General features: G+C 41.3%; 1 protein-coding gene across 1 annotated transcript in view; it reads right to left on the bottom strand.

Annotated features, from left to right (window-relative positions):
- The window catches only part of xpo4 (exportin 4), a 61,146-nt gene that overhangs the window by 24,764 nt on the left and 9,246 nt on the right, over positions 1–27,136 (bottom strand). The window contains exons 5-8 of the mRNA XM_062431247.1: positions 26,549–26,665; positions 26,287–26,440; positions 15,008–15,120; positions 2,342–2,499 (exon numbers count right to left, since the gene is read on the bottom strand). Of these exons, the coding sequence (XP_062287231.1) occupies positions 2,342–2,499; positions 15,008–15,120; positions 26,287–26,440; positions 26,549–26,665 (542 nt within the window). The remainder of the gene's footprint in view (positions 1–2,341; positions 2,500–15,007; positions 15,121–26,286; positions 26,441–26,548; positions 26,666–27,136) is intronic.

Genomic DNA, 27,136 nt, shown 5'->3' with positions numbered 1-27,136 from the left:
TATCATGTTATGTCTAAACTTTAAAATAATTTTGGTATGAATCTGCTTCTGTTTATCTTCAAATCTTCTGTGTGATTGGTATAGCTTTAATAAATGAAATCAATAAAAAGATAATGGTTTTCATTTGTGACTCAGCAGTACACCTCATCAAAAGAAAAAAAAGACTCCCTCATATTTAGTACGTTCAGTTTAAATTCAGTCGTTTACCTTCATGTGATTTATGTGCCCAGAAAGTGTTTTTTAATACATCCCTGCACAATAACATTCATATAGCAACAGCAAAGCTAATTTAGTGTAGTGCAGTGGGTGTGTAATAGCCGCTGCTTCCCCTGGGAGCAGCTCTCAGCTGGCAGGTTTGAATTAGTCCCATCTGTTGTTTCTAAAGCCTCACCTGTCAGCCCACTGGAAATTACTTTAAGATTTTTTTTGCGGATTAACAAACATGAGAGTTTGAAGGAAAATTCTTGAAGGAAAGCACGAGAAAGAGATCAATGTGATCGATAGGAACTAATGAAACCAAACTGCTGCTTTGAAAACAATGCGATATTCTCAATAAAGGGGGATTTAACTGGTTCCTGCTTTGAACATTTGCTTGCTATCTCAATCTTAGTTCTTAGCACTCTAAACGTCAGCAGAAGGTGATATTAGGCTTCAACAGTCTGTCATATCAGGTGGGTATCTGGATGTTGTTTTCTGGCTGAATTACAGTGGATGGATATAAACACAAAGTGGGGATTTTGTACTAAAAGAGTGGCTTTGAAGGATCCCTGCTGATTTGACTCAGCAGACGTGCAGAGTGAAAGAAAAAGCATTAAAACAACACAGGGGGCTGCGTTGGTGGGGTACCATTTAGACAATAAAATCAGCTGGTTTGTAATATATTTACTTTGAAGGTTTTCAGGCACAGCGGTTTTTATTACTTTGTCACAACAAAAGAAACATTTATTGGAGCCATGATCATTTTCCAGGGTTGTAAAACCCTGTTTCAAAGCTGAGGTAAACGGCAGAGATGTGCTGTTCATACATACTGTAAAAGTAATCCACCAGGAATGTGTGTTTGGATGTGTGTGATTTAAAAAAGGTCTTTATGGGTCCAACCCGATTTAGAAGAACCGAGACGTGACCCTGAACTCGAGTTGGACCGGCTCAAAATTCTACTCGGCGTAAACTGGGTCACGTCTCCTTTTACTGCTGAGTCTCGGTTTTGTGTGTCAATATGTCCAGAGTGGATCTGAGCGTATGTGGTATCATCATCATCATGTGGTGTGTCGCAATCATCATGGGGGAAGACGGTGTCTTGAGTGAGAGAGAGTGTAAACTGAAGTGAAGAGAATCAGTTTGAGGAACAAGTAAAGGGAGAACACAAAGAAGTAAAACTCAGCCTTTTGTTGCTGTTTTATGCAAATAGTCAACAAACATGAGAAAAAAGGTCTTACAAGGGAACTGAAGACAAACTTATTTTATCTGTAAAATGTATTCCGGTAAATTATTTTTGGAGTTTGATTCACAGATATTGCATTTATTATCAATTTATATTAAATCAAATAAAGAGTAAATAGGTTAGATTATTTGCTACAGAGGCTTTTATTATTGATACAGGAGGTGGAAATGGATTTTTAGTTATTATCTCTATGTTATAAATGTGTGTTAAATATAAACAAATCATGTTGTTTTGTATTTTTATATTGCTACTCTTTCCCACCGTAGCTGCTTGTCAAGTAATCAAATGAATTGATAGTGCATCATGTTTTGTCCAGGTCTGTTTAGATCAGGTCTGGTCTTTGCTCTGTCCCCCCTCAGGTCAGGTTTCTCTTTTTGAAAATTAACTTATGCATGTCTGGTTCAAGTAGGTTTTCACAGGTCTGTTTTAGGTCAGGTCCAACAATTTAAACCTGAAAAGACCTTTAATGTGTTTGGCCAGTGCAGTGCCTTGCTGGATGAAGTGTTGTGAGTGGCTCTGTTGTCTATAGATTCTGCAATGCCAGCTGGCCTAGTCACTGAAATGAATGAGCTAGATTTCCACAAAACCTCACAATCTCACTAAAGTACATTATTTTAATACTCTGCAAGAATAGTCTAATCATTTCATAGAAACAACAATTCTCTAATACTCTCACATTACAACACCTTATATTATTATACTGCTGGCAAAGACAGCCATAATAATGTCTTCTGGACAATCAACAAGAGTGATAGCAACAGACCACAACAGAAGCCCATAAACCACGTCTTATACTGTTACCAGTACAATGCCTGTATGAATAGTGATAATGCACTCCGCTGCTATATCTGTCACCACTATTACTGCTGTGACGGACTGAATGTTTTCCAGCACACTGACCCGTTAATCATGCTGAGCAGGCCCTCCACCAGGTGGGCCAGGTAGGAGATCTGGGCGCTCTCGTCGGGGAAGACGGGCCCGTGCATGGAGGCCAGCTGGGCCAGACACTGCAGGGAGTCCTGGGCCATGTCGGAGTCCTCCCGAATCTTCCTGTGTACCTGGAAGATAAGAAATAGAAGGAATGCCTCTGTCAGTTTGTGTTCAAGGGCACCCGTATCAAGTCAACTTTAAAACTTTAGTTCTTAGAATGAAACAGTGCACTGGTAAAGAACAGATGGACTAAAAAAAAGTAGAGAGAGACCCCTGCATATTGCCACTTTATAATTCACTGAAAAAACAGATTGTCTTCTCGACCACCTACTAACAATTAACATTTACAGAAAAAGAAGCATGAACATCGAGCGAGGTGCTTTTAAAAATGTGACGGTGAAAGCTTTGACACATGTGGTGTGGACTCAGAGAGAACAGCTATGACAGCTTCACAGGGAGGTCAGAGAACATGATCACCCACAGAGCAGCAACCTATTCTAACCCAACCTGACAGGAGACGTTTGACAACAAGGCTGTTTAAAACCCGTCTGCTCCGCTTCCAAAAAAAAAAAAGGGTCGCGTTGAATTAACTGTGGTACCTTATGGTGTCTGGGTCTAATTTTATGTTTGTGTTGTTTTTAAATGTCGATTCAGAATTTGAAACGGGCGCTGTTATTTTTTTGTGATCGGTATTTTAAAAATCTGAGTTTGGAAATTTTAATCTCTAAATTTCAAAATTAAGTTTTTTATAAATATGCAAATGACTGTTTAAAATTCAGGTGGCAAGTTCAAGCACACAAAGTCACCATCATGAATTCTGTTTCATACAAATCTTTCAGTGTGTGGCAGCACGTGCACACTCAGGACCGGTGAATGAATGCAGATTTAATCAAACTGATTTCAAACCATCAGATTCCTTCTTTTCACCAAACACACAACTGGACACATGCAGATCAGATATGTTAAATTACTCTTCATCTTCTGCCTTTTTAGTCCAACTAAAATGACATTTAGTCATTCCTTTCTGCTGTACAAAATAATGTCAATCTGTGTTTTAAATGCATAGTTAATAGTATTTATTTATTTCTAAAAGGGGTCTTTGGGGAAAACATGAGCAGGCTCCTTTTTCTTGTCACCCCGCTGCGGGGGCGGTGTTGGTGTCTGTGTTTGATTGACAGCAGCGGGCAGGCTGAGTTCTGGTGACACCGGCAGAGCAACAAGAGACAAAATAAACAAACTTGTGCTGCAGTCTTGCATGTCACGGGCAGACAGTGTTTTTGTTAGCAGTGGGTTTAAAGAGTTAGGATCATGAGGGCGTCTAAATGAACCAAAGCGACATTTGAGGGAATGTTTACATCCTGTTTAATACGCTGCAGCTGAGCAGCTTAGTGCAGTTTTTCCCTTAATGAATGTTTGTTCGGTGGCTCGTTTAAGTTAAGGTACAGAACTGCTGTTTGGCTCGATGTAGGGTCTCGCTCTGCCTATGATCGAACACCACAATCAAGATTTGGTTGTATTGAAATGAGGTCATCATCTACGTAGAGAGAGAACATCACTTATTTTTACTTCCGTCGTGAAGCTAAAAAAAAATCTTTAAAAATCTTTTCTTGTTTTTTCCTCAAAGGAAAACACAGGACATGTGCTTCACACAGCAGAGCAAGTCAAACAAATGACTCCTACTTTAATTGGGTGCTGAAACAAATAACATCCCCCTAAACACAGGAAGGGGAATTCAATCTAGAAATGTTGCTTCTGCCCTAATGTGCCGCTTAAAATTAAAACCGGCAAAGAGCACCGCTTTGAAATAGAAAAAGTCACGGGCCAAGCACGAAAAAAGATGAACCTGCCTCATCCTCCTGTCACCACTTTCAAAAACGGAACGGCTGATACCGGGCGGGATTAATACTCACTGGTGTAACCCCACCACCCAGCAAGCTTGAGGCGCAGGCAAAATGGCGAATGGATTTTCAACACGTCTGTCAGATACGGTGACCCCCTCCTGCCCCCCCCACCCCAACACCCAAAACCCCTGCCCGCCCCCCCCCTTGGTCTCAAACAGACAAGAGTCCACAGACAGCCTCAATCAAACCCGGAGAAGGGGGAAAAAAAAGATCCGACTCTTGATTGGGAAAGGGTCTGCTGGATTCAGTCTCATCTCAGTTGTGAGCAGCCGTGGGGTCGGGGGATCGGGGGGTTTGCCGATGCTGAGCTGTCGCGCTCTGACGGGGGGAAAGGCATTGTTGCTTTCGATTGTGCGCGCGGGCTCAGGCGGACACACGCGCGTGGGGTGAGATAGCAGCGAGAACAGCGCTGCGAGTCATCACAGCCTCTCAGCAACATGTGTTTCCACTGACGGTACTATGCGGACGTCTGGAGCTCCACTGCTTCCCCCCCCTCCTTCTGTGAGCTGCTGTGAGCTCCTCTCCTCAGCCGGTCAGAGCGCTTTTCCCTCTTCCTTCTTCTCCTGTTTCTCAAGCTGTCATCCTCTTAAATCCAGAGTGAACGCTTCTTCTTCGGCACCTCTACAAACTATGCCAGCGCATGGCTCCATTACAGAAGCAATCAAACTTTCAACCTCCCTCTCTTCGATGGCTCTTCCTCCTCCTCTAAAAATCCTTGCCCCTTCTCACTTCCTCCTCCTTTGCCTCCTCCCCACCCCCCCCAAAAAAATTCTTTCTCTCTTCCTCTCCCTACTCCTCTTCCCCCTCTCCTCTCTCTCTCTCTCTCTCACTGCTCTCCAGCTGGCGTGCCTGGTTGGTCGTATGCCACACTGCTGCCTGGGAAGAGATCTCAGATGCTAACGTAGCGTAGCCACTGTAGTCCTTCGGTGCTGCTGCTGCCCTCTTCCAGAGCGTGAAGTCATCCTCTGGAAGCGCTCAGCGAGAGGAGGAGGAGGAGGTGGTGGTGGGGGAGAGGACAGGGGTGGGGGGGGGAGAGGGGAAGGGGGGTTGCCGGGTGAGTGAGTGAGTGAGTGAGTGAGTGAGTGAGAGAGAAAAAGAGAAGGAGGAGGTGGAAGAGGCAGCGCAAGGCCAAAGGATTGAACAGCACAAGCTCTGAAAAAGCAGCTGCACTAGCGAATGATCCATGCGATGCCAGTAATGTCAGTCGCCTTGAGTCTGACTATAGTTAGAGATACGCAACGCGTGTGTGTTTGAGTGTGTGTGTGTGTGTGAATGAGTGCAAGGGGAGTGGGATGGACGGAAGGAGAGAAAGAGAGAGAACAAGATACAACAATATGAAACATTTGGAGAATGCGGATTGGGTGACGGCAGATTTTGCGCACTGATTAATCAATGGGTTCGGTTATCGGCGAAAGCATTAGACGCTGTTGTCGGCGTTTCCTAATTCAAAGCTGATTGTGTTTGCTCTGGCAGTGGACTGGGGTTTATATCGCGCTTTATGATGCCCCCTGGAAGTGACTGTACTCAAGTCACAGATTGTTAGATTGCAAGTGGACTGTGCGTTTTGTTTGTTCAACAAAACCAAACTGAGTGGTGACTCTTCTCTGGCGTCAATTTTAGGAGCAGAATCTCCCAACTTCCACATATATATATATATTCACCATTTCTACTGAAAAATGAATGGAATAGGTCTGCATCAGGGTGTCCAGTATCTGTAATAAGTAGGTTGTGAAAAATGAACTGAAGAAATAAACTAACACCTGTTATTTCAATGTGTCGGATACATATTTAATACACGTTTCATATCTTAAACTACTCAGAGGTTGTTAACGTTCATTAATCTACAGTTCAAATCTGTAGTGATCCTGCTAGCTCAGACATAAAAAGGTGATTAAAAGATGGATTGATTCTTTGAGTTTAGTTATTTATAATATAAGTAATTTAAACACGTTGAAAGATGAACTTAAATACATAAAAAGAGATTTGAAAAGAAGATCCAAGAAGGATTCTGATTCAATAAAATGCTATTGAACCGTAGATATATTTTGGTATTGAGGTTCAATACACAGCTTTGTTGAGGAGAGGGAGTATAAATGGGGAGAAAATAAAGGGAGGTGTGTAATAAGGGAGAGAACCACTGAAGAGAAGGAGAGGGATGAAAAATTAGATAATAAAAGAGAACGAAGGGAAAGAGAAAGACAGGTGGACAGTGAGGAGAGAGTGGAAGAAGAAGGATGATGATGAAGATGAGAGAGCGAGAGAGGGGGAAAAAAAAGGAGAGCGAGAGAGAGGCAGGGAGAATGAGGAATGATATTTATAGAAGGAGACAAAGCCTGGTGTCTGTTTCCCCGGGGGGCTCGCAGGCTCATCTTTCTGTTTTTTCAAATCAACACTCCGCTTCCAACTTATTGTCTTTCGTTGACGGTCTTCCGCCATCGCTCTGCCTCTCTGTCGCTCAGATTGGGTTACAGTGCGCCTGCAGGCCGGGTCAGAGGAGAATCAGCCTCTGCTGCAGCCTCATCAGTCCCAGCACTCCACACTGATTGTGTTTACCGGCCAAACACAAAATGCTTTAGTGTGTGTGTGTGTGTGTGCGTGTGTGTGTGCACGCTCTTGAACTTCTATCTTTGTGAGGACTGGATGGCATTTATAAATCACAATAGGATACGTTTTTGGGAAATTCGACCACATGGGAGTGTTTCTGGGAAATCCAGTTAGTGTAATGGTGCTTAATCACATCACAATCGTTGCAAAAATACTTCAGTATCCAAGCAGACCGACTCATTGATTTGTGATATTGCCCTAAATGGTCTGATACAACCAGAGATATTACAGGAATGGCTACCTCTGTATTACCGGCATACCAATAATCTCACTTATCTATAGTCTCAGTTTATATACTGTGCATTTCTCTGCATTAGACCTTTCACAATAATTATCGGCTTATCGCACAGTAAATATAAATCACTATAATAATTATCATCATCATGTCTATATATGGACATGGACATGACCTTGATCATTTTTTTCACCTCAATATTGTTTCACATCAGCAGCTAAGATGCTATTCATGTCACATTGGCTAAACAAGTAGTGTCCTCCATTCCTCACTGTGTACGTCCTGAGTGGAGACTGTAGAAGAATTAAAGGTAAATAACTCTGTCCCCAACCATAATGGTCTGTGTATTTACAGAAGCATAGCGCCCACTCTCCAATCCCATCCCCCGCTCCCTTTGCATTATTATGCTATTATAACATAATTACAGGTGGTGTTAAACTGGATATGATACAAGGAGTCCTGCTAGAGTGCAGGTGTAGATTTATAGTTCAGCATCAGATTTCACCAAATCACAGCAGCAACCACCGCATTACATGGCTGGACTGTACATGATCAAGCTGTAACTATGTCTCCATTCTTCCAGTCATTTTGTCGTAGTAGAGACAGAGGGAAGGTCTGCCATGTCTCATGACTGACGATGACGATATTCTGTGGTGTATCGTTATTTACATTGTTTCATTCACTGTGATAAAAGGCGACGAGCAGGCAGAAGTTTTACGGTGGTGATATTTTTGCTAGATGTGTAACTGAAACAAAGCATATCGTCTTCTCTTTGAAACAATCTCTACTTTCATCGGAAGCTTGCCGCCATAGCCTTGACATGTAGTTACACTTTTAAGGAGGAACATGTCTGCTACAGTGGCAATGGCACAACCTCTTAATGCACAAATATGAATTCAGATTTAAATACAGTATAGTCATGAGAGTTAAGTTAATGTATTATAGCAATGAAGATGATCACAAATATAGATGTATACAGAGGTCGCGTTAACTGAATATTTCCGTCATTGACTGAATTATTTAAACAATGACGGAAAGATCTGAAGTCTGTCCATCATTTTTGACAGATTACATTGAGGATGATATGACTTCAAGTTATTCACATCCCTGTCCAGCTGGAGGCAAGTGTGCATATTGTGTAGTCTTGTCCTGTGTTTGGTCTCACTGCTATGACCTCGTTGTCCATGATGTCTTGCTACATGCTATAGCAAAATGTCAGGGCAGCTGAGTATCTGAAGTTTCTTTAAAAAGCCAGAGAATTGTGATAGCATTGATAAATGAGGTGAAAGAAGAGGGAGTGATGTGGTGGAGGATGCAAGCCACCACTGATAACGTGTGTCCAGAGGGGACTTGATGAATGTTACAGGTGAGGCGGAGATGACACTCAGTGGGGCTTTACATGACAGCAGGTTCTGTGGCATTACGCTCACACAGCGAGACGTGCAACCCTTTTAAATTTTACACATAGAGTACATAGCGGAGGTAACAAAATCTATCAAAAAAAGATTCCCTTCGGAGCATGTGGGCATCATTACTGACCTCCACAATGGGCTTAACACATCTCGCTATTCAGGTGATGACAGCGTGTTGACGAGCTAAGCTTGATGCTTTGGAGCAAGTCTGTGATTGCTACTGGTCACAGATGGGTGAAGCTGTGCCAATTATTAAACAATGAATGAATGAAAACAAAAGCTATTAAATATGTCTAATCATCATTAAAAAGTGAAAATGCGGGTAATGCAGGATTATGACTACATTGTTAAGATCCTGTCCGGATGGTAAATAACTCTGTTCCCAACCATAATGGCAGTCCCACACCTGCCCCGCCTTGCATTATTATGCTATTATATTATCATTGTATCAATGTTATAAAAATGATCTTCAAGTGACAATAATATCGTTTATCGCGATTATTTCTTAGACAATATATCGTCCAGCAAAAGTAGTTATCGTGACAGGACTAGTTAGAATGAAGTTTAGATTAAGGTTTGGATTACAGGTGGTGTTAAACTGGATATCATACAAGGAGTCCTGCAAGAGTACTCAGGTTTGGATTTATAGTTCAGCATCAGATTTCACCAAATCACAATCTTCACAAGGTCTTCAAATGACAATAATATTGTTTATCGCAATTATTCCTGAGACAATATATCGTCCAACGAAAGTAGTTATCGTGACAGGCCTAGATATATGGATGTATGTTAGTCTTATGTATAGACTGTGTGAATACATGTATACTAGAGTGTATGTAATGTGACTGTATTGTGTATGCACATTTGATGCGATGAAATAAACCATGTTGCATGGTTTTCTGTGTTTGTGTTTGCATGTGTCTACACAATTAATCACAATTTAATGCTGCTCTCTAATGACTCAGAGCCAAAATGAACCTCAACTAAAGACAAAAACATCATGATGAGGTTACAATTACTGATGTTTGGTGTGTGCCTCAGTTTGTGTGTGGGTTATATTTTAGAGGGGAGCTGTGCACTGTTATCAAGAGGTGTTAAAAGACAAAAGCCGAGGGGGTTTTTATCTTGGAGGAAGCCAACAATCACCATGGTCTTCTTCCTTTTTCAATCTGCCACGGTCCATTTATTCCCAACCCCTCTCTCACTGTCTTGAAAATTGCATTCTCCTCTCATTCTCTCTCTAAATTATATATCTGTTCCATCTTTTTCCCCCTTATCTCCCCACATAAAATGATGTCCTCTTCTATTCCTGTGCCTCTTGTTTCATTTTCACCTTGATTTCTCTTCCAGATCTTCTTTCTTTCCCTCTCTTCCCCATCTCTTGTCCTTCCCCTCCTCTTTTCCATCCGTCTTCAATCACTCCTTTGAATCTCGGGAGCTGTGGCTTGTCACCAGCTGAAGTGGAAAAATAGATGAAACCTTGGGGGCCGGGATGACACTTGGTGGATCGCCAAAGTGGCTGCTACGGGCTGCATAATTACTGAGCTGATTTCCACAATATGTGCTCATCCTGTCAGTCTGAGGTGAAAAGGCTGGCCTCAAGCCTTGGCTGGGATTCAAAGCTGTTAATAATGATCCGACTCGTGTGTTATCTTGTGTCGTCGGTTTGTACGTTTAATGCGATGTGTCGATGAACTCGCCGACTGAGCTGGAATCTTGGTTATGTTAAATATGTTTTAATCACGTTGGAGCCATCGTCCGACATCTGGATGGTTTCAAAGGGGGCTGCTGGCTATTGGTTGGACCATTGGCTATTCAAAAATTAACTATTTCCTCTCACTTCACCCTGTTCACTGGCCCATTGTTTTTGGGTAATCAGGCTAATTAGAGGAAATTCCAGTTTATCATAACAACTCTGACTTTATGATGATGGTTATAATAACAATGTACTCAAAACTGTATTAACTGATACTTGGGAACACAGCAACATTGCTACAATATCCAAGTGTTCTGGGGATTAATAAAGTGACCACAAACTGCAACTGCCCCAGTTCACATCCTGCTGGGGACCTTTGCTGCCTACCATTCCCATTCCATCTCTTTCTCCTCTCATTTTCCCTGTTGGCTATCTAATAAAGGCTATAAAATGCTCAACCACCCACCCCAAAAAAACAAAAAACAAAAACATTCCTAAAAGAAAAAGTGACAGGACCAGCTGCCATACAATCAGATTATTATATAAATGTAGTTAAATGTGCAACGAGAAGTGATGTGTTGTAATAATTCCTCAACTTCTGTTGTGATTTGGTGCTATACAGCAAAAACTTGAACATTTCGTAAATACTCACTGTGCAATATCCATATAAATCATGCAATACCTGCAGAATGTGAATGTTTTGTGTGTGTGGTGTTTTATTTTATTTTTTTAGAAGCCCGCAATTATTTATCATTATTGTTTTCTTGCACTTTTAAGGATTGCAGTTTGTACTGTCATGTACAATTACAATAATGGTTGAACCAGGAGGTCGGTCTGTAAACAATGATAGATGTTTGCAATGAGACATAACTTTTTTGTTATTTTTTTGGCAAAGCTGAGATGTTGTTTAATATGTCTTATCATCTGACTGCTCATGTTTCTTTCCCATCAAATTTCTTGTTTGTAATGTCCCTTTATTTCCAGATCTCTGTAGTCCAGCAGTTTTTTATTACAGATGGGAAGGACGGCCAGGCTACAAAAATAAAACTCAAATTGTGACAAAATGGAGTTATTCTTTAATAGTCTTTTTAAAATAAAAAGCATGTAAATGTGTGTGTGATGTTTCAAGTCATAGATTCTGATCACCGATCAAACTTCATGGTTGCAACACTGACAGCAGCATGGAGCCGAGTGCTGCAGCTAGTTAATGGGAGAATGACAGACACCCACCCACAGAGGGACGCAGACTCCCCACAGCCCCTCAACAGGGTGACGGCTATGTGTGTGTGTGTGTGTGTGTGAGTGATGGGCGCGGGGTTACTGTGGTTGTTAACAGGGGCCCCTAATCCTGGGGCCGGGCTCTAATCCTGCCACTGGTCCATTGTGGACTGTGACCCTGATGGCGCGTGTCTATGTGCACCCCCCCTCCCCAAAACCACATACACACATACATACACATATACAGACATATACACACCCCGGCCAGCATGTTACCCCTCACAGCTGAGGAGACACAGCAGCTGAGACAGCAGAGCACCCCATTAAATTAAATAAACACACCACATACATAGAAACAGGTACAACTGAGATCAATGCTGAGCGTACTCGCAAACACAGACAGATATGTGCCAACACACACAAAAATGCACACAACACACACACAAAGACAGCTGACGGTGCCGCAGCGGCCTTACAATAATAAACGGTTGAGCTACTAGAAATACCAGAGCAAGAGATGAGACTGGAGGCCTGAAAACTGAAACCGACACAAAACACGTCCTGAAGATTCCAGCAGCAACAAGAACCCACCGAAAAATGGCAGAAATTTTTATTCAATGCCAAACTGCCAGCGTCGGCCAATTAAATCCCTTGATTAGGCCTCTCCGTGCTTTGTATACGGGTCGCCCTGATTACATTCGCCGCTTGAAGCCAGCTCCAGTTATTGGTGATTGCTTTGTCGCAACAGTTGGAGAGAGACACATTCTCAACCGCGTGAAAAAAGGCTTCGATTTATAGTATCAATGAGTGATAATTATCAGGAGCAGGGGCTGGAAAATGACTGCGAATAAGCACGACAAAACACAATTATTCTTTCATCATTTCTTTTCCCCCAAAAAAAGTCCAGCTGAAGGCAAAGTAAGCAAACAGTCATTAAAACGGTGCTTAATCAAAGCAGAACGCCTTAGATTTAATGCTGAGAATACGCTAGGTGTTTGTTCATCTCGACCGCGGCTTTGTTTTGTTCATTTGAACTTTAATCCAGACGGGGTGCATGAAGCAGATAACCACAGAGTCAGACAGCAACAGAGACACCTGAGGATCAGTTTTCCATAGCTCTGATCTTTTTAGACAAACCACAGCTGATGACAGCAGGAGCCTTAAAGCCAAACAAGACACATTTAACCGACTAAATAAATATCCAGAGACTTAAAGAAGTAATTATGAAACGAGCGAATGAATGTGTATCTTACAAGATGTAGCAGTTTTGTTATGCATCTTATCATAATAATATGTTCACAACTCAAGATTCCATATTTCCATAATTCAAAGAAGAGTCTCTCCAGTATGATCTAATTCTAATTCATCTGTCAAACATTTCAAGCACTTCATATGATGAACACAAAAAATACTCCGAATCAACACAAATCCAGCCAGCAAGTTACAACTTCTAAAACTTAACAACAAAAGACGAATGAGACACTATCTGTCATTGTAAGCATACAATGATATTATGTTTGGTAACTCAGAGACCAGCAGCAATAATAATAATACTATTAAAAAAATCTGAATATTAATAATAATAATTATAAGACAAATAATATACTAATACTAAGAAGAAGAAGAAGAACAAGAAAAAAAAGAATAAGAATGAGAAAAGAAGAAAAAAAGAACAAGAATGAGCAAAAGGAAGAATGAGAAAAAGAAGGACAAGAAGAAAAAGAACAAGAATAAGAATAAGCAGACTGAGAAAAAGAAGGATATGAAGACTGAGAATAAGAAGAAGGACAACAAGAAAAAGAACAAGAATAAGAATAAGAAAAAGAACAACAACAACAAGAATAAGAATGATTCGTCTAAAAGCAACAACTGGAATGCAGAAACAACACCGATGGAAAGTTGCACTGTGACAGCAACACAAAGTAAAACTATCAATCTACATGCAAAATTAACAGCGATTTACAAATAAGTGATTAACAGGACTTACTTCACCTCTCAATATCTCAGATAAGACTCACGAAGGCAGGAGCGGCACCAGAGGAGAATGTATTTAGCAATGAGCGAGTGGCCTCCAGCGGTATTTGATAGCAGATTTAAGACCCTGACACATCAAGACAATTTTAAAGACCAGGGCCAACAGCTACTTGATCGCTGAAATGTTTATGCAATGTGTTCTGTGCATGCATGAGAGGAAATAACCACTAAGTAATAAGCTGTGTGTGTTCGTCCTCCTCGTCCAGCCTTATCGTATACTTCACAGATACATTGACAAGATGATTTTTCTTTTGCTTTTGGATCAACAGAACTTTCAACATGCTGAATCAACCTGATAAAAAGGGCTAAAACGGGGGCTGTAACGTGGTCCAACTGTTGGTGCAGGGGCCCGATTTTGGCGATGTGCGCGCAGTCAGGTAAAGAGTGGCGGGAGAATCCGGAAATAGATAAGCGAGTAGAGGAGATGTGAGGAGACGTAGATAGAGATAGAGCCTAAGTCCTCAATCTTTTGGCAGAAGGAGTTTGAGAAATGGAGAGGTATCTAGTGACATACAGAGGGCTCCATCAGTGCAGCAGTAACTCACATTTGACAGACATGCTATAGGGTAGTGAAGCAGTATTTGGTGGCTCAAAGCAATGAGTGTGTAACAGTGAAGCAGGTAGCAGTAGGTGAAGGCTGGGGCAGAGCGGTATATGGCAGCAGTATCGGGGGGATTTTTTTTTTTTTTGGATAGATGCTGAATGGAAGAAGAGCTGACCGGTTTGTTCCACACTTCCTCTTCCACACCGTTTAACTTTAGCCAGCGTGGGCCGCCTCCTCTTTATAAACACACACACACACACACACAGACACACACATAAAATACATTTTGTAAAAAAAAAGTCCCTGCACAAAAATACACGTATACTTCACCGGGGCGGTCCTCTCTGAACGGTTAACACAATAACACGACCCCAACTGCAAAAGCAGCCATAAATCTACTTAATGGAGCGTCCCCGGAAAAAAAAAAAGAAGAAAAAAGAAAAAGAAAAAGAGAAGAAACCAGCAAAAACTTGCACGTGCCAAAAAAAAGACGAGGTCAAGTGAGATTTCTTTGCCCGACATGAAAAGGCAAACTGTCTGTCTTTGTTTATCGTAAATAAACCGCCGGCTAGAGGTCAGGAGAAGAAGAAAAAGAGAAAAAAAAAAAAGAAATGAAGGAGGAATAAGGTGAAAGCAGGACACAAGAGAGTTCTAATGGAAAAGTAGGAGAGAGGAAGATCATAAGTTTGGATGAGAATGTGAAAAGAGACTTCAGTGATAGAAGGATATAGATGGATGGAGGGAAAACAGAAGGATACAGATAGATAGATGCACATTCATTAAAACTGAAGGTGTCCTTATGTTAATTTAAAGCTCCGTTACGCTGTTTAAAATGAAACAGAATTCAAATTTTGCTTGAAAATGAACATTCTTTAAAAAAAAAACCCTGCTCGCCTTTTAAATTGAAAAAAAAGAAGGTGTGAAAACAGTGTCAGGACCTGCAGACAAACCAAACGAAAGACAAAAATTGGAAGGATGGATGAGATACTTACAGTGAAGAAGAGGTCCATGACTCGGGTGTCCAGCAGCGCTTCCCTCCAGGACTCCGTAGGCTTGAGCGTGACGTTCTGCGTGGCCTCGAACATGGCGATGTAGTGGCGCCCCAGTGACCCGCTGCCGGTTAAGGCCAACAGCAGCATGAGAAGGAGGAGGAGGAAGATGAGGAGGAGGAGGAGGAGGAGCGCCACACACAAAAAACACCAGCTCCTGTCACTACTCTCCCTTCTCAATGGGTATATTTTGGTCTCTGTGGCAGTCTTGAGGCTTTCTCGTGGCTCTCAGCAGAAACTCGTTGGTCACTTGTTAACTAACTCACCCTCTCATTACTGCTGGGAATCTTTACTATTACACAAAAGCTTTTTTTTTTTTCTTTTCTTCTTTTCTTTTTTAATTTCCCTTACCCCCCACCCCCCCTCTCCTTACCCCTCCTTCTTTGGCTGCTTTGTTTTCTTGTCCTCCCTTCACTTCTCTTTCTCCCTCGTCAGCTCTTCATCTGCCAGTTTTCACCCGCAAAAAGAAAACCTCTTGCCTTCTTTCTCACCGTCAAAGCCGCTTCTCTCTCTCTCTCTCCTCCTTCCTGTTTTCTCACCCCCCCAACACCAATCTTTACCCTCTTGACTGCCACCCCTTCTATGCCTTCTTGTCCTCTCTTTCACCTCCTCCTCTTTTTTTTTTTTTTTTTTTGCACACTCAGATTTCTCCTCTCTGCTTTCCTCGAGACCTTAAAGCACGCTCTGGCTGCAGCTAATCTACACTCTGCGCTGCTCTGCCTCTTAGTCCACTCCTCTGCAAGATGTCCTCGAGACTCCTTACTGGCCCTGGAACACTCCCTCTCCCTCCTCAGCCAATCACGGCTCGCTCTGTCTCTTCTCCTGACGGCTCTCTGAGACCGGAGCGACTTCTCTTTGCCCCCGTAACACACATTCCACACTTCAAACTTAATACTTACTCACTTTCCTCTATTGCCTATCAACACACCCTTTCTTCCTCTTTAACCCTAACAAGATGCTGTCTCTCTTCCCACACACACACACTCCTTATTTCACTCTCACTCTCTTCTAAAAGCTATAAAGGCTTTTTCATCTTAATGCCTTTCAAAATCTGCCCTTTTTCTTTCTTTGTCTTTATGCCCCCGCAAAACACTTTCTCTCTTCTTATTGAAGACTTTCTCTACACCCACGAGGAGCTTTTCACGAACCCACAACAGACACGAGCACGCCCGCAACACTTCCCGTCATTCAATACATCTTCACACACACTCTCACAACATGTTCTTTCCTTGGCTCGTCGAGAACAATCCCTTGCTCGCTCTCACAGACACACACACACACACACACACACACACACACACACACACACACACACACACACACACACACACACACACACACACACACACACACACACACACACACACACACACACACACACACACACACACACACACACACACACACACACACACACACACACAACACCAATCAAACTTTTCTTTTCTTTTAACCGCTTTCACAAGTCCTTCCTTACTTAGAAGAGGGGAAAAAAAGTCTCCTTGTCCTCAGCATACACTCTTCTCATCTTACCTTACTACACAACAGTCTTTTTTTCCCCAGCCAATCAAATCGCTCTCCTCTTCCTATCCTATCTCAATATTACTTCCCATCACATGACTCAGCAAAACAAACCTTTACTAATTTTAAAATCCTGACACACGCTCTTTCCTTCATTAGTCATGACATTTTCTTAACCATTTTTTGGAAATGATGGTCAATAAGCCTCATTTAAATGAAACTATACCTCATTTCTGAGTTGTAAAAGCTGCTCAAAATTGACCCGAGGACATGACTCAATAAAACAAACTCTCAGAACATTTTACAATCCTGAGACACGCTCTTCTCTTCATTAGTCATGACACTTTTTTTTAACCTTCCTGCTGTCTTTCTGTCAATCGTGCAACTTTTGTCCTCCCGGGTCAAAATGTACCCATTCAGGTTTGACTGTTTATAAAGTATAAAGTATAAATTGTAACCCAATTCTGTGTTAGATGCTAAACTTCATTCCAACCTATCACCCCAGGATTTACTCATATTTTTGGAAATTATGGTCAATAGATCTTATTTAAATGAAATTATATCTATTTTTTGAGTCAACGCCTGTTGTCCTACTGGGTCATTTATAATGTTTATAAAACTAAATGTATAAATGATCACCCAATTCTGTGTTAGATCTTTTTAGCCAACTTCATTACAACTTATTACCAAAGGTTTTTCATATATTTTTGAAAACTATGCTCAATAGGCCTCATTTAAATGAAACTATACCTCATTTTTGAGTTAACACCTGTTGTTCTCCAGGGTCAGCATTGACCCAAGGACAACAGGAGTGTTTATTTCCTTTTAAGTAGCTGTTAGGTTGTAAAACATCTTAATCCACACTCTGACAGTGACTCTACGGTATTATGTCTACACTGAGTGAGATATTCAAACTAGGACAGAAACTAACAATTATTTTATCACCATTATTATGAATCTACCAACTGTTTGGTCTGTAAAACTGTGACTTCTTAAATGTCTTGTTTTGTCTGAGTGACAGTCAAAAAATCCAGATATATGAGTTTACACAGTACAGCAGCTAATTCTCACAGTAGAAAAGTTTGACAAAAACTATTAATGGATTTGCAAAATACTTGATTAATTGTTTCAGCTCTGATTCAAACCCTAAAATCCAATGTTTTATTGCTGTATCAAATGGAAATATTCCACATTTCGTTTTTTTAACATTTCTCCAAATTTCAACCCGACTTGTCTGCTATCTTTTGGAAACTTTTGAAATCTTCAATAAAGATTAAATGAAGTGCTGTGGGTTTCAACAATGTTTGGCTTCACAGCGTGAGTCTGTTATGACAGACAATATGTGGCTCGGTAGAATATGAATTATTTGATTGTTTTCTATCCAGGACTCTTTCACAACCACCACCACCACCAGTAATAACAATCTTCTCTTCTTTCAGTATAATATATTCTGTGTATGCTGATTTGTAGCTTGCTTGCTTGTTAAAAAAAAAAAAAAAAAAAAGAAGAAGTACAATCTTTCCCTCTTTCTTCCATTACCCACACAAAACTGTATCACTATCCCGTGGCTCGGTGACAGCGGGAGGGGGGGGAAACTTCCAGAGGAATGTTCGATCAAAGCCAAACAGCGGCAGAGGCCGGCGAGGTCACGCATTACTCCGACACCAGCCCACAGTCACTCCCCATGCACACGCCCCACAACAACACACCACAGTACTTTTCGGCACAAAAGTTGGCACCTGTCTAAGGGTCTGTGGGATTGTGTGTGTGCATGTGTGTATGTGTGTGTGTTTGTACGTGTGTGTGTCCGTTCAATGCTTGGCTTTCAGGCCTTGTTAAAAATAGTCGTGGTGAGGCAGAAGACCTCTAACTGAACTTTTCTGAGGAGAGAAAAGAGAGACCAGAAAAAGTAAGAAGTATGCTGCAATGTGACTAACTTTATGTTTCTCTACTTTTTTTATATATTTTCTGTGATTTTCCTTCTTCCACTTGCTTTCAAAAACTTGGGTCTTCAACTTTCATGTCTGTGTTAATGTTGTTTTTCACAAAATGAAGCAGGTTACATTAAATCCCTGCGTTCAAACAAAGATAATAACAGTCAGGACAGATACAAGACGGGGAAAAAAAAGCAAAAGAGCAAGTGGATATTTAGTCCTGAGCCAGTCCTGCAGCCTGCAGACAGGGGCCGTCTCCTTTGGGAGGGACCACCTTGGTGACAGAGGTTGTCCAAACCCTCCTAAAGATCATATGACTGAGGCAAAACTCACAAGAGACCTCAGGAATGATAACTACACGACGACATCAACTGCCAAACTAAGCCGGACAGAGACACAGAATGGGTCTGACAGTTTTTGACAACGAAAAAAGATGCAAAATCTCTAAATGAGTGGATTAAAAGGGGGGAAGTTTATACAAAAATGTATCAAAGAATGTCTAAAACCATTTCGTTTTCTGCTCGACTGGTTTGAATACAAAGAATTCATCATCTTTGAAACCCAAAACAACAGAGCTCTTAAAAATATTTAAAACACTAGATTTTAATTGTATTCAGGACTATTGGAGCCTTGAGTTCAAATAACAGAATCTCAAACACTCGATTTGAGCGATCTGCTGAGAGGGAACAATGCAGACTTGAGGTGAGGCATGTTGCTTCTGTGCCGTTTAGCCTATAACATAAGGCGACCTTTACCATTAAAAGCAGCTGGGTGACGGTACAGTAATACAAACTGCCTGATGCCATGAAATCTTTCCATGTTAGCAAAAGCAGATGTTAGGATGACTGCTGGCAAATGTACAAAAAAAATAGTTTCCGAATTCCCTGATTATTCACTGTTGTGTTAAAGATAAACTGAATATATGTAGGTGACAACATAGATATGATGTGTTTCTGTGTAGTAATTATTCCATTTACCCACTTTTATATTTTTTGTGTGTGTTCTTCTAAGTTAAAACATGCATAATTCTCTTATAGTTCTGTGATGATCACAAAACATTTAAATACTGCCTTGAAAACAAATGGCATGATCTAAAAATAAAGATTTAACTACTTCTGATTGTTTTATGGCTTCATTTTAAGCCATATATGAGTATGTGTGTGTGTGTGTGTGTGTGTGTGTGTGTGTGTGTGTGTGTAGTAGACATGCTTCCAGGATGAGTAATGTACGAGGAGTGACTAGGACATGTGGCTGTGGTTTGGTGGGTTTTTAAAAGACATCACCTGCTACTATCTCAACCCTTCCAGCGGGGGCTCGAGAATAACTAATGCGACACGTCAATTTTCCACTGGGAGGGATGTGACAGACTGACAGATAAACAGACGCGCGACGACACACACACAAACATGTTGGGGCTGACCCGATACATGACAGATGCGAACCGCCGACCGCGAGAGTTTAAATTAAAAAAACAAAAAGGGAAAAAAAAAAAAAACACACGAGAGAACAGATTCACACACCCTCGGTTCTCACAGGCGGTTGCCAAAATTCACATAAACACACGCTGTAATACCTTAATTAACACCAGCCACTAGTCAAATACCAATAAAACTGCTACTGGTAGATGTGTCTGACCCAACAGTCACTTAGGAAGAGTATCAACAATCATTTCAAGTTTCATTTCCTGCCCTGTCTCTTCATTTGGACCGCAGACTTCTTTTGACTTCCCATCTTTAGTAACAGACACTACATCCAGTATTTATGGTTTTTCATGGTGACCTTTAGCCCAGGTAGTGCGCATCGTCATCCGGCTGCCCACTTCAAAGCGTGAGGGGAAACATAGTTGCAATAAAAACTCATCATTCTTCCCTTCATGGGTTGTAATTCAGCATCGCGTTGCTATGCATGAACTAACCAGCGTGGCTACAAAACGGCAAATGTGGGGCTGAGCTCTTTCATGCACGGACATGAGAAGCTGAATTATGGCCACCGCCGAAACCAAAAAAAATATGTCAACGTCTGTTCATTTTGGTACCACATCACATGTTTGCTACCATAAAAGCGGATTAGCTATTGATTAAAAGTTTAAGAAAATGTGGGCTCAGTGTCATCGCGGATTTGATTTGTGATGCTTGACACAAACTGTTATTAAAAGAGGATCAAACCAGAGTGTTTAGTTCCTCAACTAGAACTCACATGTTTGCAGACTATTTCCCAATGCATGCGATACAGATTTACATGTTTTTAATGTGTTTTTCCAACTGTTCTGGTCACCATTTGTTTCTATCCATTTTTGTACAGTAAATATGATTATTTAGTAGCCTATGAAACTTAAAGCTTCAAGTTTTTCTTGTTTTTTTTAATCTAAAGTCAGAAACATTATCCTCATTTTTCAACAGTGTTGGTTGTATTTTGTTCACACTCCTTATTTTAGCTTTTATTTTGAAAAATAATGATTTCTTTCTACCAGAGTGCAATGAACAATGCATCATAAGATGTTACCTTATTGATGCAGGGTAGGGGTAGGGTTAGGGTTACATCAAGAATACATCAACACTAGAAGTTAACTGATTACACAACTCAAGCAAGTTTCAAGAGTGCAATAGATGCCTAGAACAGTAGAAAAAAACATGAATGAAAAGTACATGTGATAAATAGTAAATAAGCTGAATCATGCAAAACCACTGATACGGTCCCTCAAGCCACTCGACTAGATTATGTTTAATCTAATTTGACTCCACAATTCGAGTTTCGCTTTCAATTTCTTCAAGCGCTTAACAGATTAACCTGGATGTATTTTCATATATGCTTTAAATACCCGACAACAGGACTATCGGAGTAATCTGAACATTTTGCGAGCCTGGGCAACCTTCGAGACCGAGAGTCGTGGATTAGCGAGCTTCTCCTGTATCCCTCTATTCATTATGGTTGATCCTTACTGAGGATGGTCCTGCTGCTGCACACGGAGGGAGGACTGAGCTGAGCGTCTGCCAGCCGGCCGCGCAAAGAGTGCAGCGCTATGCTAAGGCGCGTGGTAGGGTTTAAGTGATATATCCTGCCTTAAGTCTCCCCTGCAGCCTCGCCATGTGAAATAACAGTCCAGGAATACCTCCTCGCTAGCCCCCACCTCCCTCCCTTTCCTTTCCTCATTTCCTTCAAGTGTTTAGCCCCCCATCTGTTTAGACAGCAGGTGTCATTAATTCAGCCTCTACTGAACCAATCATATATCAATAATGCCACTGTGTTCAATGCCAAACTTTCAAGACCTCAGATTGTTGGATGTATGTGTTGAATGTATACACTGCATCCTTCCTTTTCATTCCACTAACAAGTTATATGCTTATTGAGGATTGTAGGAAGAGAAATGAGGACATCTTGACGTGGAAATTAATAATTTGGCAAATGTTAGTATAATAAATATTCAACTGCCTTCATTTGAAATGACAATCTGTGAGATGCATGCTTTGTTTTTGTCTTTTTGTTGGTAAGTGCTCCATGATGGCATTCCTTTGTTATTCTTAACTGTATTTGAATTAACTTACAAGTGTAAAATGCAACATGCATCTTACACATTAAAGAGCTCACAGACAGTGTTTAGAACTGCAAATGAAAAAGCTGTCGTGAGAGCAGAACAGCAGAAAACGGACATAGGTTAAAGAACTACTTTAAATCTGGTCTAAAACAACGTCCATCACATTCTACCCATACTTGAACCCTCTCCTCCGCCTTTGTTTAGACAGCAGTAGCTGAAGATCCTCCATACACAGGTCAGGGCAAGGCAAACATCCAGCATCAGCTTACACACTCCTAATACTAACCTTAAGCTGAGGGCCAAAATACCAATAAATTGACCTCTGAACAGCTAATGAGAATACTGAGCCGGGCCAAGGCAAGTGTAGGGCTGACAGCCGTCTTTTCTACACAAGAATAACTCCTCATAAGGCTGCTGGGGGAAAATTCATCCCACTTTATTACATCTTTTTAATTATAAGAAAAAAACTGTTCCTCTTATGACAAAAGTTTACATGTCAACAAACAAAAGAGATATTAAGTCAACAGTGCATCAGGGAAGGAGGCGGGGGAACGCCATGCTTTAATTTGAAACAACTTGAGTTTCTGTGAGCTGATATACCGTGAAATCTACACATTCCTTTCTGGTGAAGAAAAGAACAGGTGGGAGAAAAACTACAGAGGAAACCGCTAGAAAACAAAGTGTCACTGGCTATTATAGCAACACTTTTGACAGACGTGAGTATCAAGATTCCCGCTGATGCCGAAGACAACTAAACAACACAAAATTGGATCCAAATATGTTTGTTATCGCGGCGGCACTGAGGCAGCAGCAGAAGAAGAAGAAGGAGAGGAAGAAGAAGGGGGATGGATGGGGTGATCTTTCTGTCAGCTCAGACAGTCATTTACAGCACCTGACCGCCCGCCGCAGCCTCGAGGCCTGACCGCGACCCTGGCCGGAGTCGAGCTCTGTGCGGAGTGACACGGTGTCGTGCAGGCGGCCGGGGGAGCGTGCCTCCCTCAGATGACACCGGAGCTTGAAGGGGGCCGAGGTTCAGACGGCGGCGAGGACAGATGACACGCATGCCGGTCGGTTCGTCAAAGGGAGGGAGGCGTTTTAAAAAGGGTCTTTGAGCTAGTTGAGGAGTGTGCGCAAGTGTGTATGTGTGTGTGTATTCCTGTGTAAAAAGGCGGCGGCTGTCAGCCATGCAATTAAGGAGAGGCCCCCTGACACTCATGCTGGCGTACGTTTGCATCACATCGCACAAGCACAGGCGCGCTGTGACACTTGCAGACAGGCGGCTACACTTATTCGGGCTCCCCAGTGGTCTTCATCAATCTGTTCTCCTTTTCAGCAGCAGCCCAGACGCTGAACACTTCGCATACACACACATGCACAGAGAATTTCAAGAAGAGCACTTCATTTGAGAATTTATGTGCTATTCCTAATCCCTGAGACAGTCTGTTTAACATGTGTGACAACTCAGCATCAATAAACCAGAACACCACAGATCTATAAAAACCCTGAAGGGACCCCCATGTTATCTAAGAATCAGCCTTTGCTCATTTAAATTTACATAATGGTTTTGTGAGGGTGTCTTCAGGTTGCAGACTGCTGCACTGACAAATTCTCAATGCCAACTAAACCAGCTAAATGCTAACGGCGACTAGTACTATGAAGAGACCCCAGGTTACTTCAAATAAAACATTTTTAAAAATCAACCGTCATTTAGATTTACTTAATCGTTTTTTGAGGGTGGCTTCAGGCTGCAGACAAATTCTTAATGCTAATGAGCTAAATGCTAATTTCAAATGCAAATAGACTGAGGATGCTAACATGCTAATTCGCGCTAAAGACCAGAACACGACAGGTCTATATGCATACAACTAGTACCATGAAAAAACCCTTAGGTTACTTAAATATCAACATTTACTTCACGGTCATTTTAATTTATTCAATCATTTTTTTGAGGGTGTCTTCAGGTTAGAGACACATTTTAATGCTACCCGAATGAGCTAAATGCTCACGTCAACATCCAAATAGACTGAGAATGCTAACATGCTAATTCGCACTAAAGACAGCATCGATAAAACAGAACACCACGGACCTATATGTATACAACTAGTACCATGAAGAGACCCCAGGTTACTAATAAAAAAAATGTACCTTTACTTCACAGTCATCTAAATGTACTTTTTACTCATTATTAATTTACTTTTTAAATGCTAACGTCAACATGCAAAAGAGACTGAGAATGCTAACATGCTAACAAAAAAAAACACAAGTAATGGATATTAAGACCCCAAGTTACTTTAAAAAAACAACCTTTACTTCACAGTCATTTAAATTGAACTTCTTAATGCTAACGAGCTAAATGCTAACGTCAACATGCGAATAGACTGAATGCTGACACACTAATTCGTGCTAAAGACAGCATTAGTAAACCAGAACACCATACGTCTATATGCATGCAACTAGTGCCATGAAAAGACCCCACATTACTTTAAAAAAAATCAACCTTTACTTCAAAGTCATTTAAATTTATTAAATCATTTTTTGAGGGTGTCCCAACGAGCTAAAAGCCAACGTCAAGATGCGACTAGACTCAGAATGCTAACATTTGCACTCAACACAAATTACAGTTAAGGTTGATGAGTGTCATTAGTTTTGCAGGTATTGGTAAAAAAGAAACTAATGGACGTTTACATTTTGATTGATGATGGCGCTAAATGAAAAGTTAAGAAGTGGCCAAACTAAGATGAATTAAGGATATTTAATATTCAGTTATTTTATCATTTTCAAGCCCACAGTGTCCTGCTTTAACCTCATATCTCAAGTTCCCTTTGAAATACAGAAGCTGCGCTAGTGGATACACACCCATTCACATACAACACTTAAATAAAATTAAACTGTTGTCTATAAATTGTCTGCAGCACCTAACACATACACACACACACACACACACACACACACACACACACACACACACAGAACTTTAAAGTGCATTTTTGAGAACACACACATATCGTGCCGGGCATACCAAGGGGAGCCTCGAGCCAAGGCAGGGGTGGTGGGGTGCTGGAATGATACGGGGATGGACACACAGACACCTCTTTGAAAGTGATACATGGCCCTGGCTGGCAGCAAGCGCCACTCCAGATCCCCTCAGACAGGCAGAGAGGATGCCAGGCTGGTCGGGATTTAGGCCGTAATGAGACTGGCCACACACACACACATGCGAACACACACACACACACTTAAGTTCGCTCAACAATGCGGCCAACTGCAAAGATAATATGGAAGTGTGCACAAGAGATGAACTACAAAGTAAAACTGATGGATGGATATGCATTCCTGAGTATCGCGTATTTGTAGAGCCACACACACACACACACACAAAAGAAAAGATGGATTTTCCATTATAGAGACAACACATACTAAACAGTCATGTATAATTATGCGATGATATAAACATAAACACACTTAAACGCACTTGTGAAGACATTCCACTCTCTCCCTTTAACCTAAAACAGCTCTGCCACATTTTCAACATGAGGAGGACCATAAAAAATATTTGTGGCCCGACACAAACATTTCCCCTCGACAACATGGGTCTTATTTTGTACTTTTGGCCATCTTAAAGGGAATTAAATAAAGATTGATTCAACAGCAGTGGATGCTTTACATCTATTGGCTCCATTAGTGTAAGAAATAAAAAATGGTGAGATGATAAATTATAAATAAATATACTTTTTAATGATTTGGAGAGCAGATTTTTAAAGAAAGTGATTGTTGTTAATCTTAATTTCACTGTAGTTTACTTACCTCTAAATAAATTGAAGTTAAACAATGTCTACAGTAGACACAGACACTTGGGTCCACTTGATTTAACCTCCAAAAAAAAAAGGTAAATAATGTGTTAAACTATTAAAGTTACATACAAACTGCTTTTTGGTGCTTATGTTTTGGACTCTTGTACAATTTATGTCCTGTGATTACAACATCAGATTTCAGTTATTTATTTGCTGGAAAATGTTAAACCAGTAGAAGTGATGGCAAAAAATACAAACATAAGACCATGTGGATTGTCTTCATGGAAAATGCCAAGCAAGACAAAACTGTCAGTTACTGTTACTGACCTGCTGTCCTTCCTGTCATATATTTCCTGACTCAATGCATTTTAATTGCGTGTCAAGATCTGGAAATCCTCAACTTTGTGTTCCTGATTTCTTTTTTTTCTGGCAAAGAAAGGATATGATTAGGTGGCAGGAAGTTCCAGCTGAGGACCTGGTTGGCCAAAGCCAGGTAGCGCTGGAAGACAGAGGACATCTGGGCGTTGAGGTTTTCTCTCCGGCTGAACTCCTGCAGAACCTCCATGGTCAACATGAAGATCTGCCGCAGGCCTTCCTCCTGAACGTAGAGGAGTCACAGAAGAACAGAAGGACGGATGAATTCAGGGAATAAAAAAAAAGTGACGTGTAACATTTTATGTGATCAAGATCGGGGAAAAAAACAAACCTGGAAAATGCGCTTGCAGCTGCCGTGAAACTCCATGCTGAGACCGATGCTGCTGGTCTTACTGGAGCTGGAGAACTCGCTGAGCAGAGCGGTCAGGATGGAGCAGGCCAGGGTTTGCTGCACAGAGGGTCAAAGGTTATACAAAGAGTTTTACAGGTGGTCGCACTTGAGTATCATCAGTCAAGATCCAAACAGAAGAGAGTCTCTGCGTGTTTCATATGGGAAGACGAGCACTGTGTCCCAAATCTAGACTACAAACTAAATCTAAGCAGTTTAGTTTGAAAAAAGTGACAAAAACAGTCAGTAAGCATTCACAATGAGCATGTTTCCTGAGTGTACTGTTTTTGGACACTATAGTCCCCCAATGCAATGCACGAAGGAGACGGAGCAGCGGCTCGCAGCTGTAAGACATTAAAACAAATTGCGGTTGGTGGTGAGAGAGCTCAGTGAACATCTAAGAAAACAAACACAAGCATGAAATCTTTTGGAAAAACATTTTGTTTTCTCTTTGTGAAGATTTCTCGGCAGTTATGCTCCAAAGTCACAGTGACAATGACTTCTGTCAGCGGACGTATTGTATATCTCCTG

The sequence above is a fragment of the Scomber scombrus genome, chromosome 13 (genome assembly GCF_963691925.1).
Source record: "Scomber scombrus chromosome 13, fScoSco1.1, whole genome shotgun sequence".
In the NCBI taxonomy this organism is placed as follows: Eukaryota; Metazoa; Chordata; class Actinopteri; order Scombriformes; family Scombridae; genus Scomber; species Scomber scombrus.
This window is presented reverse-complemented; position numbering and strand designations above follow the sequence as displayed.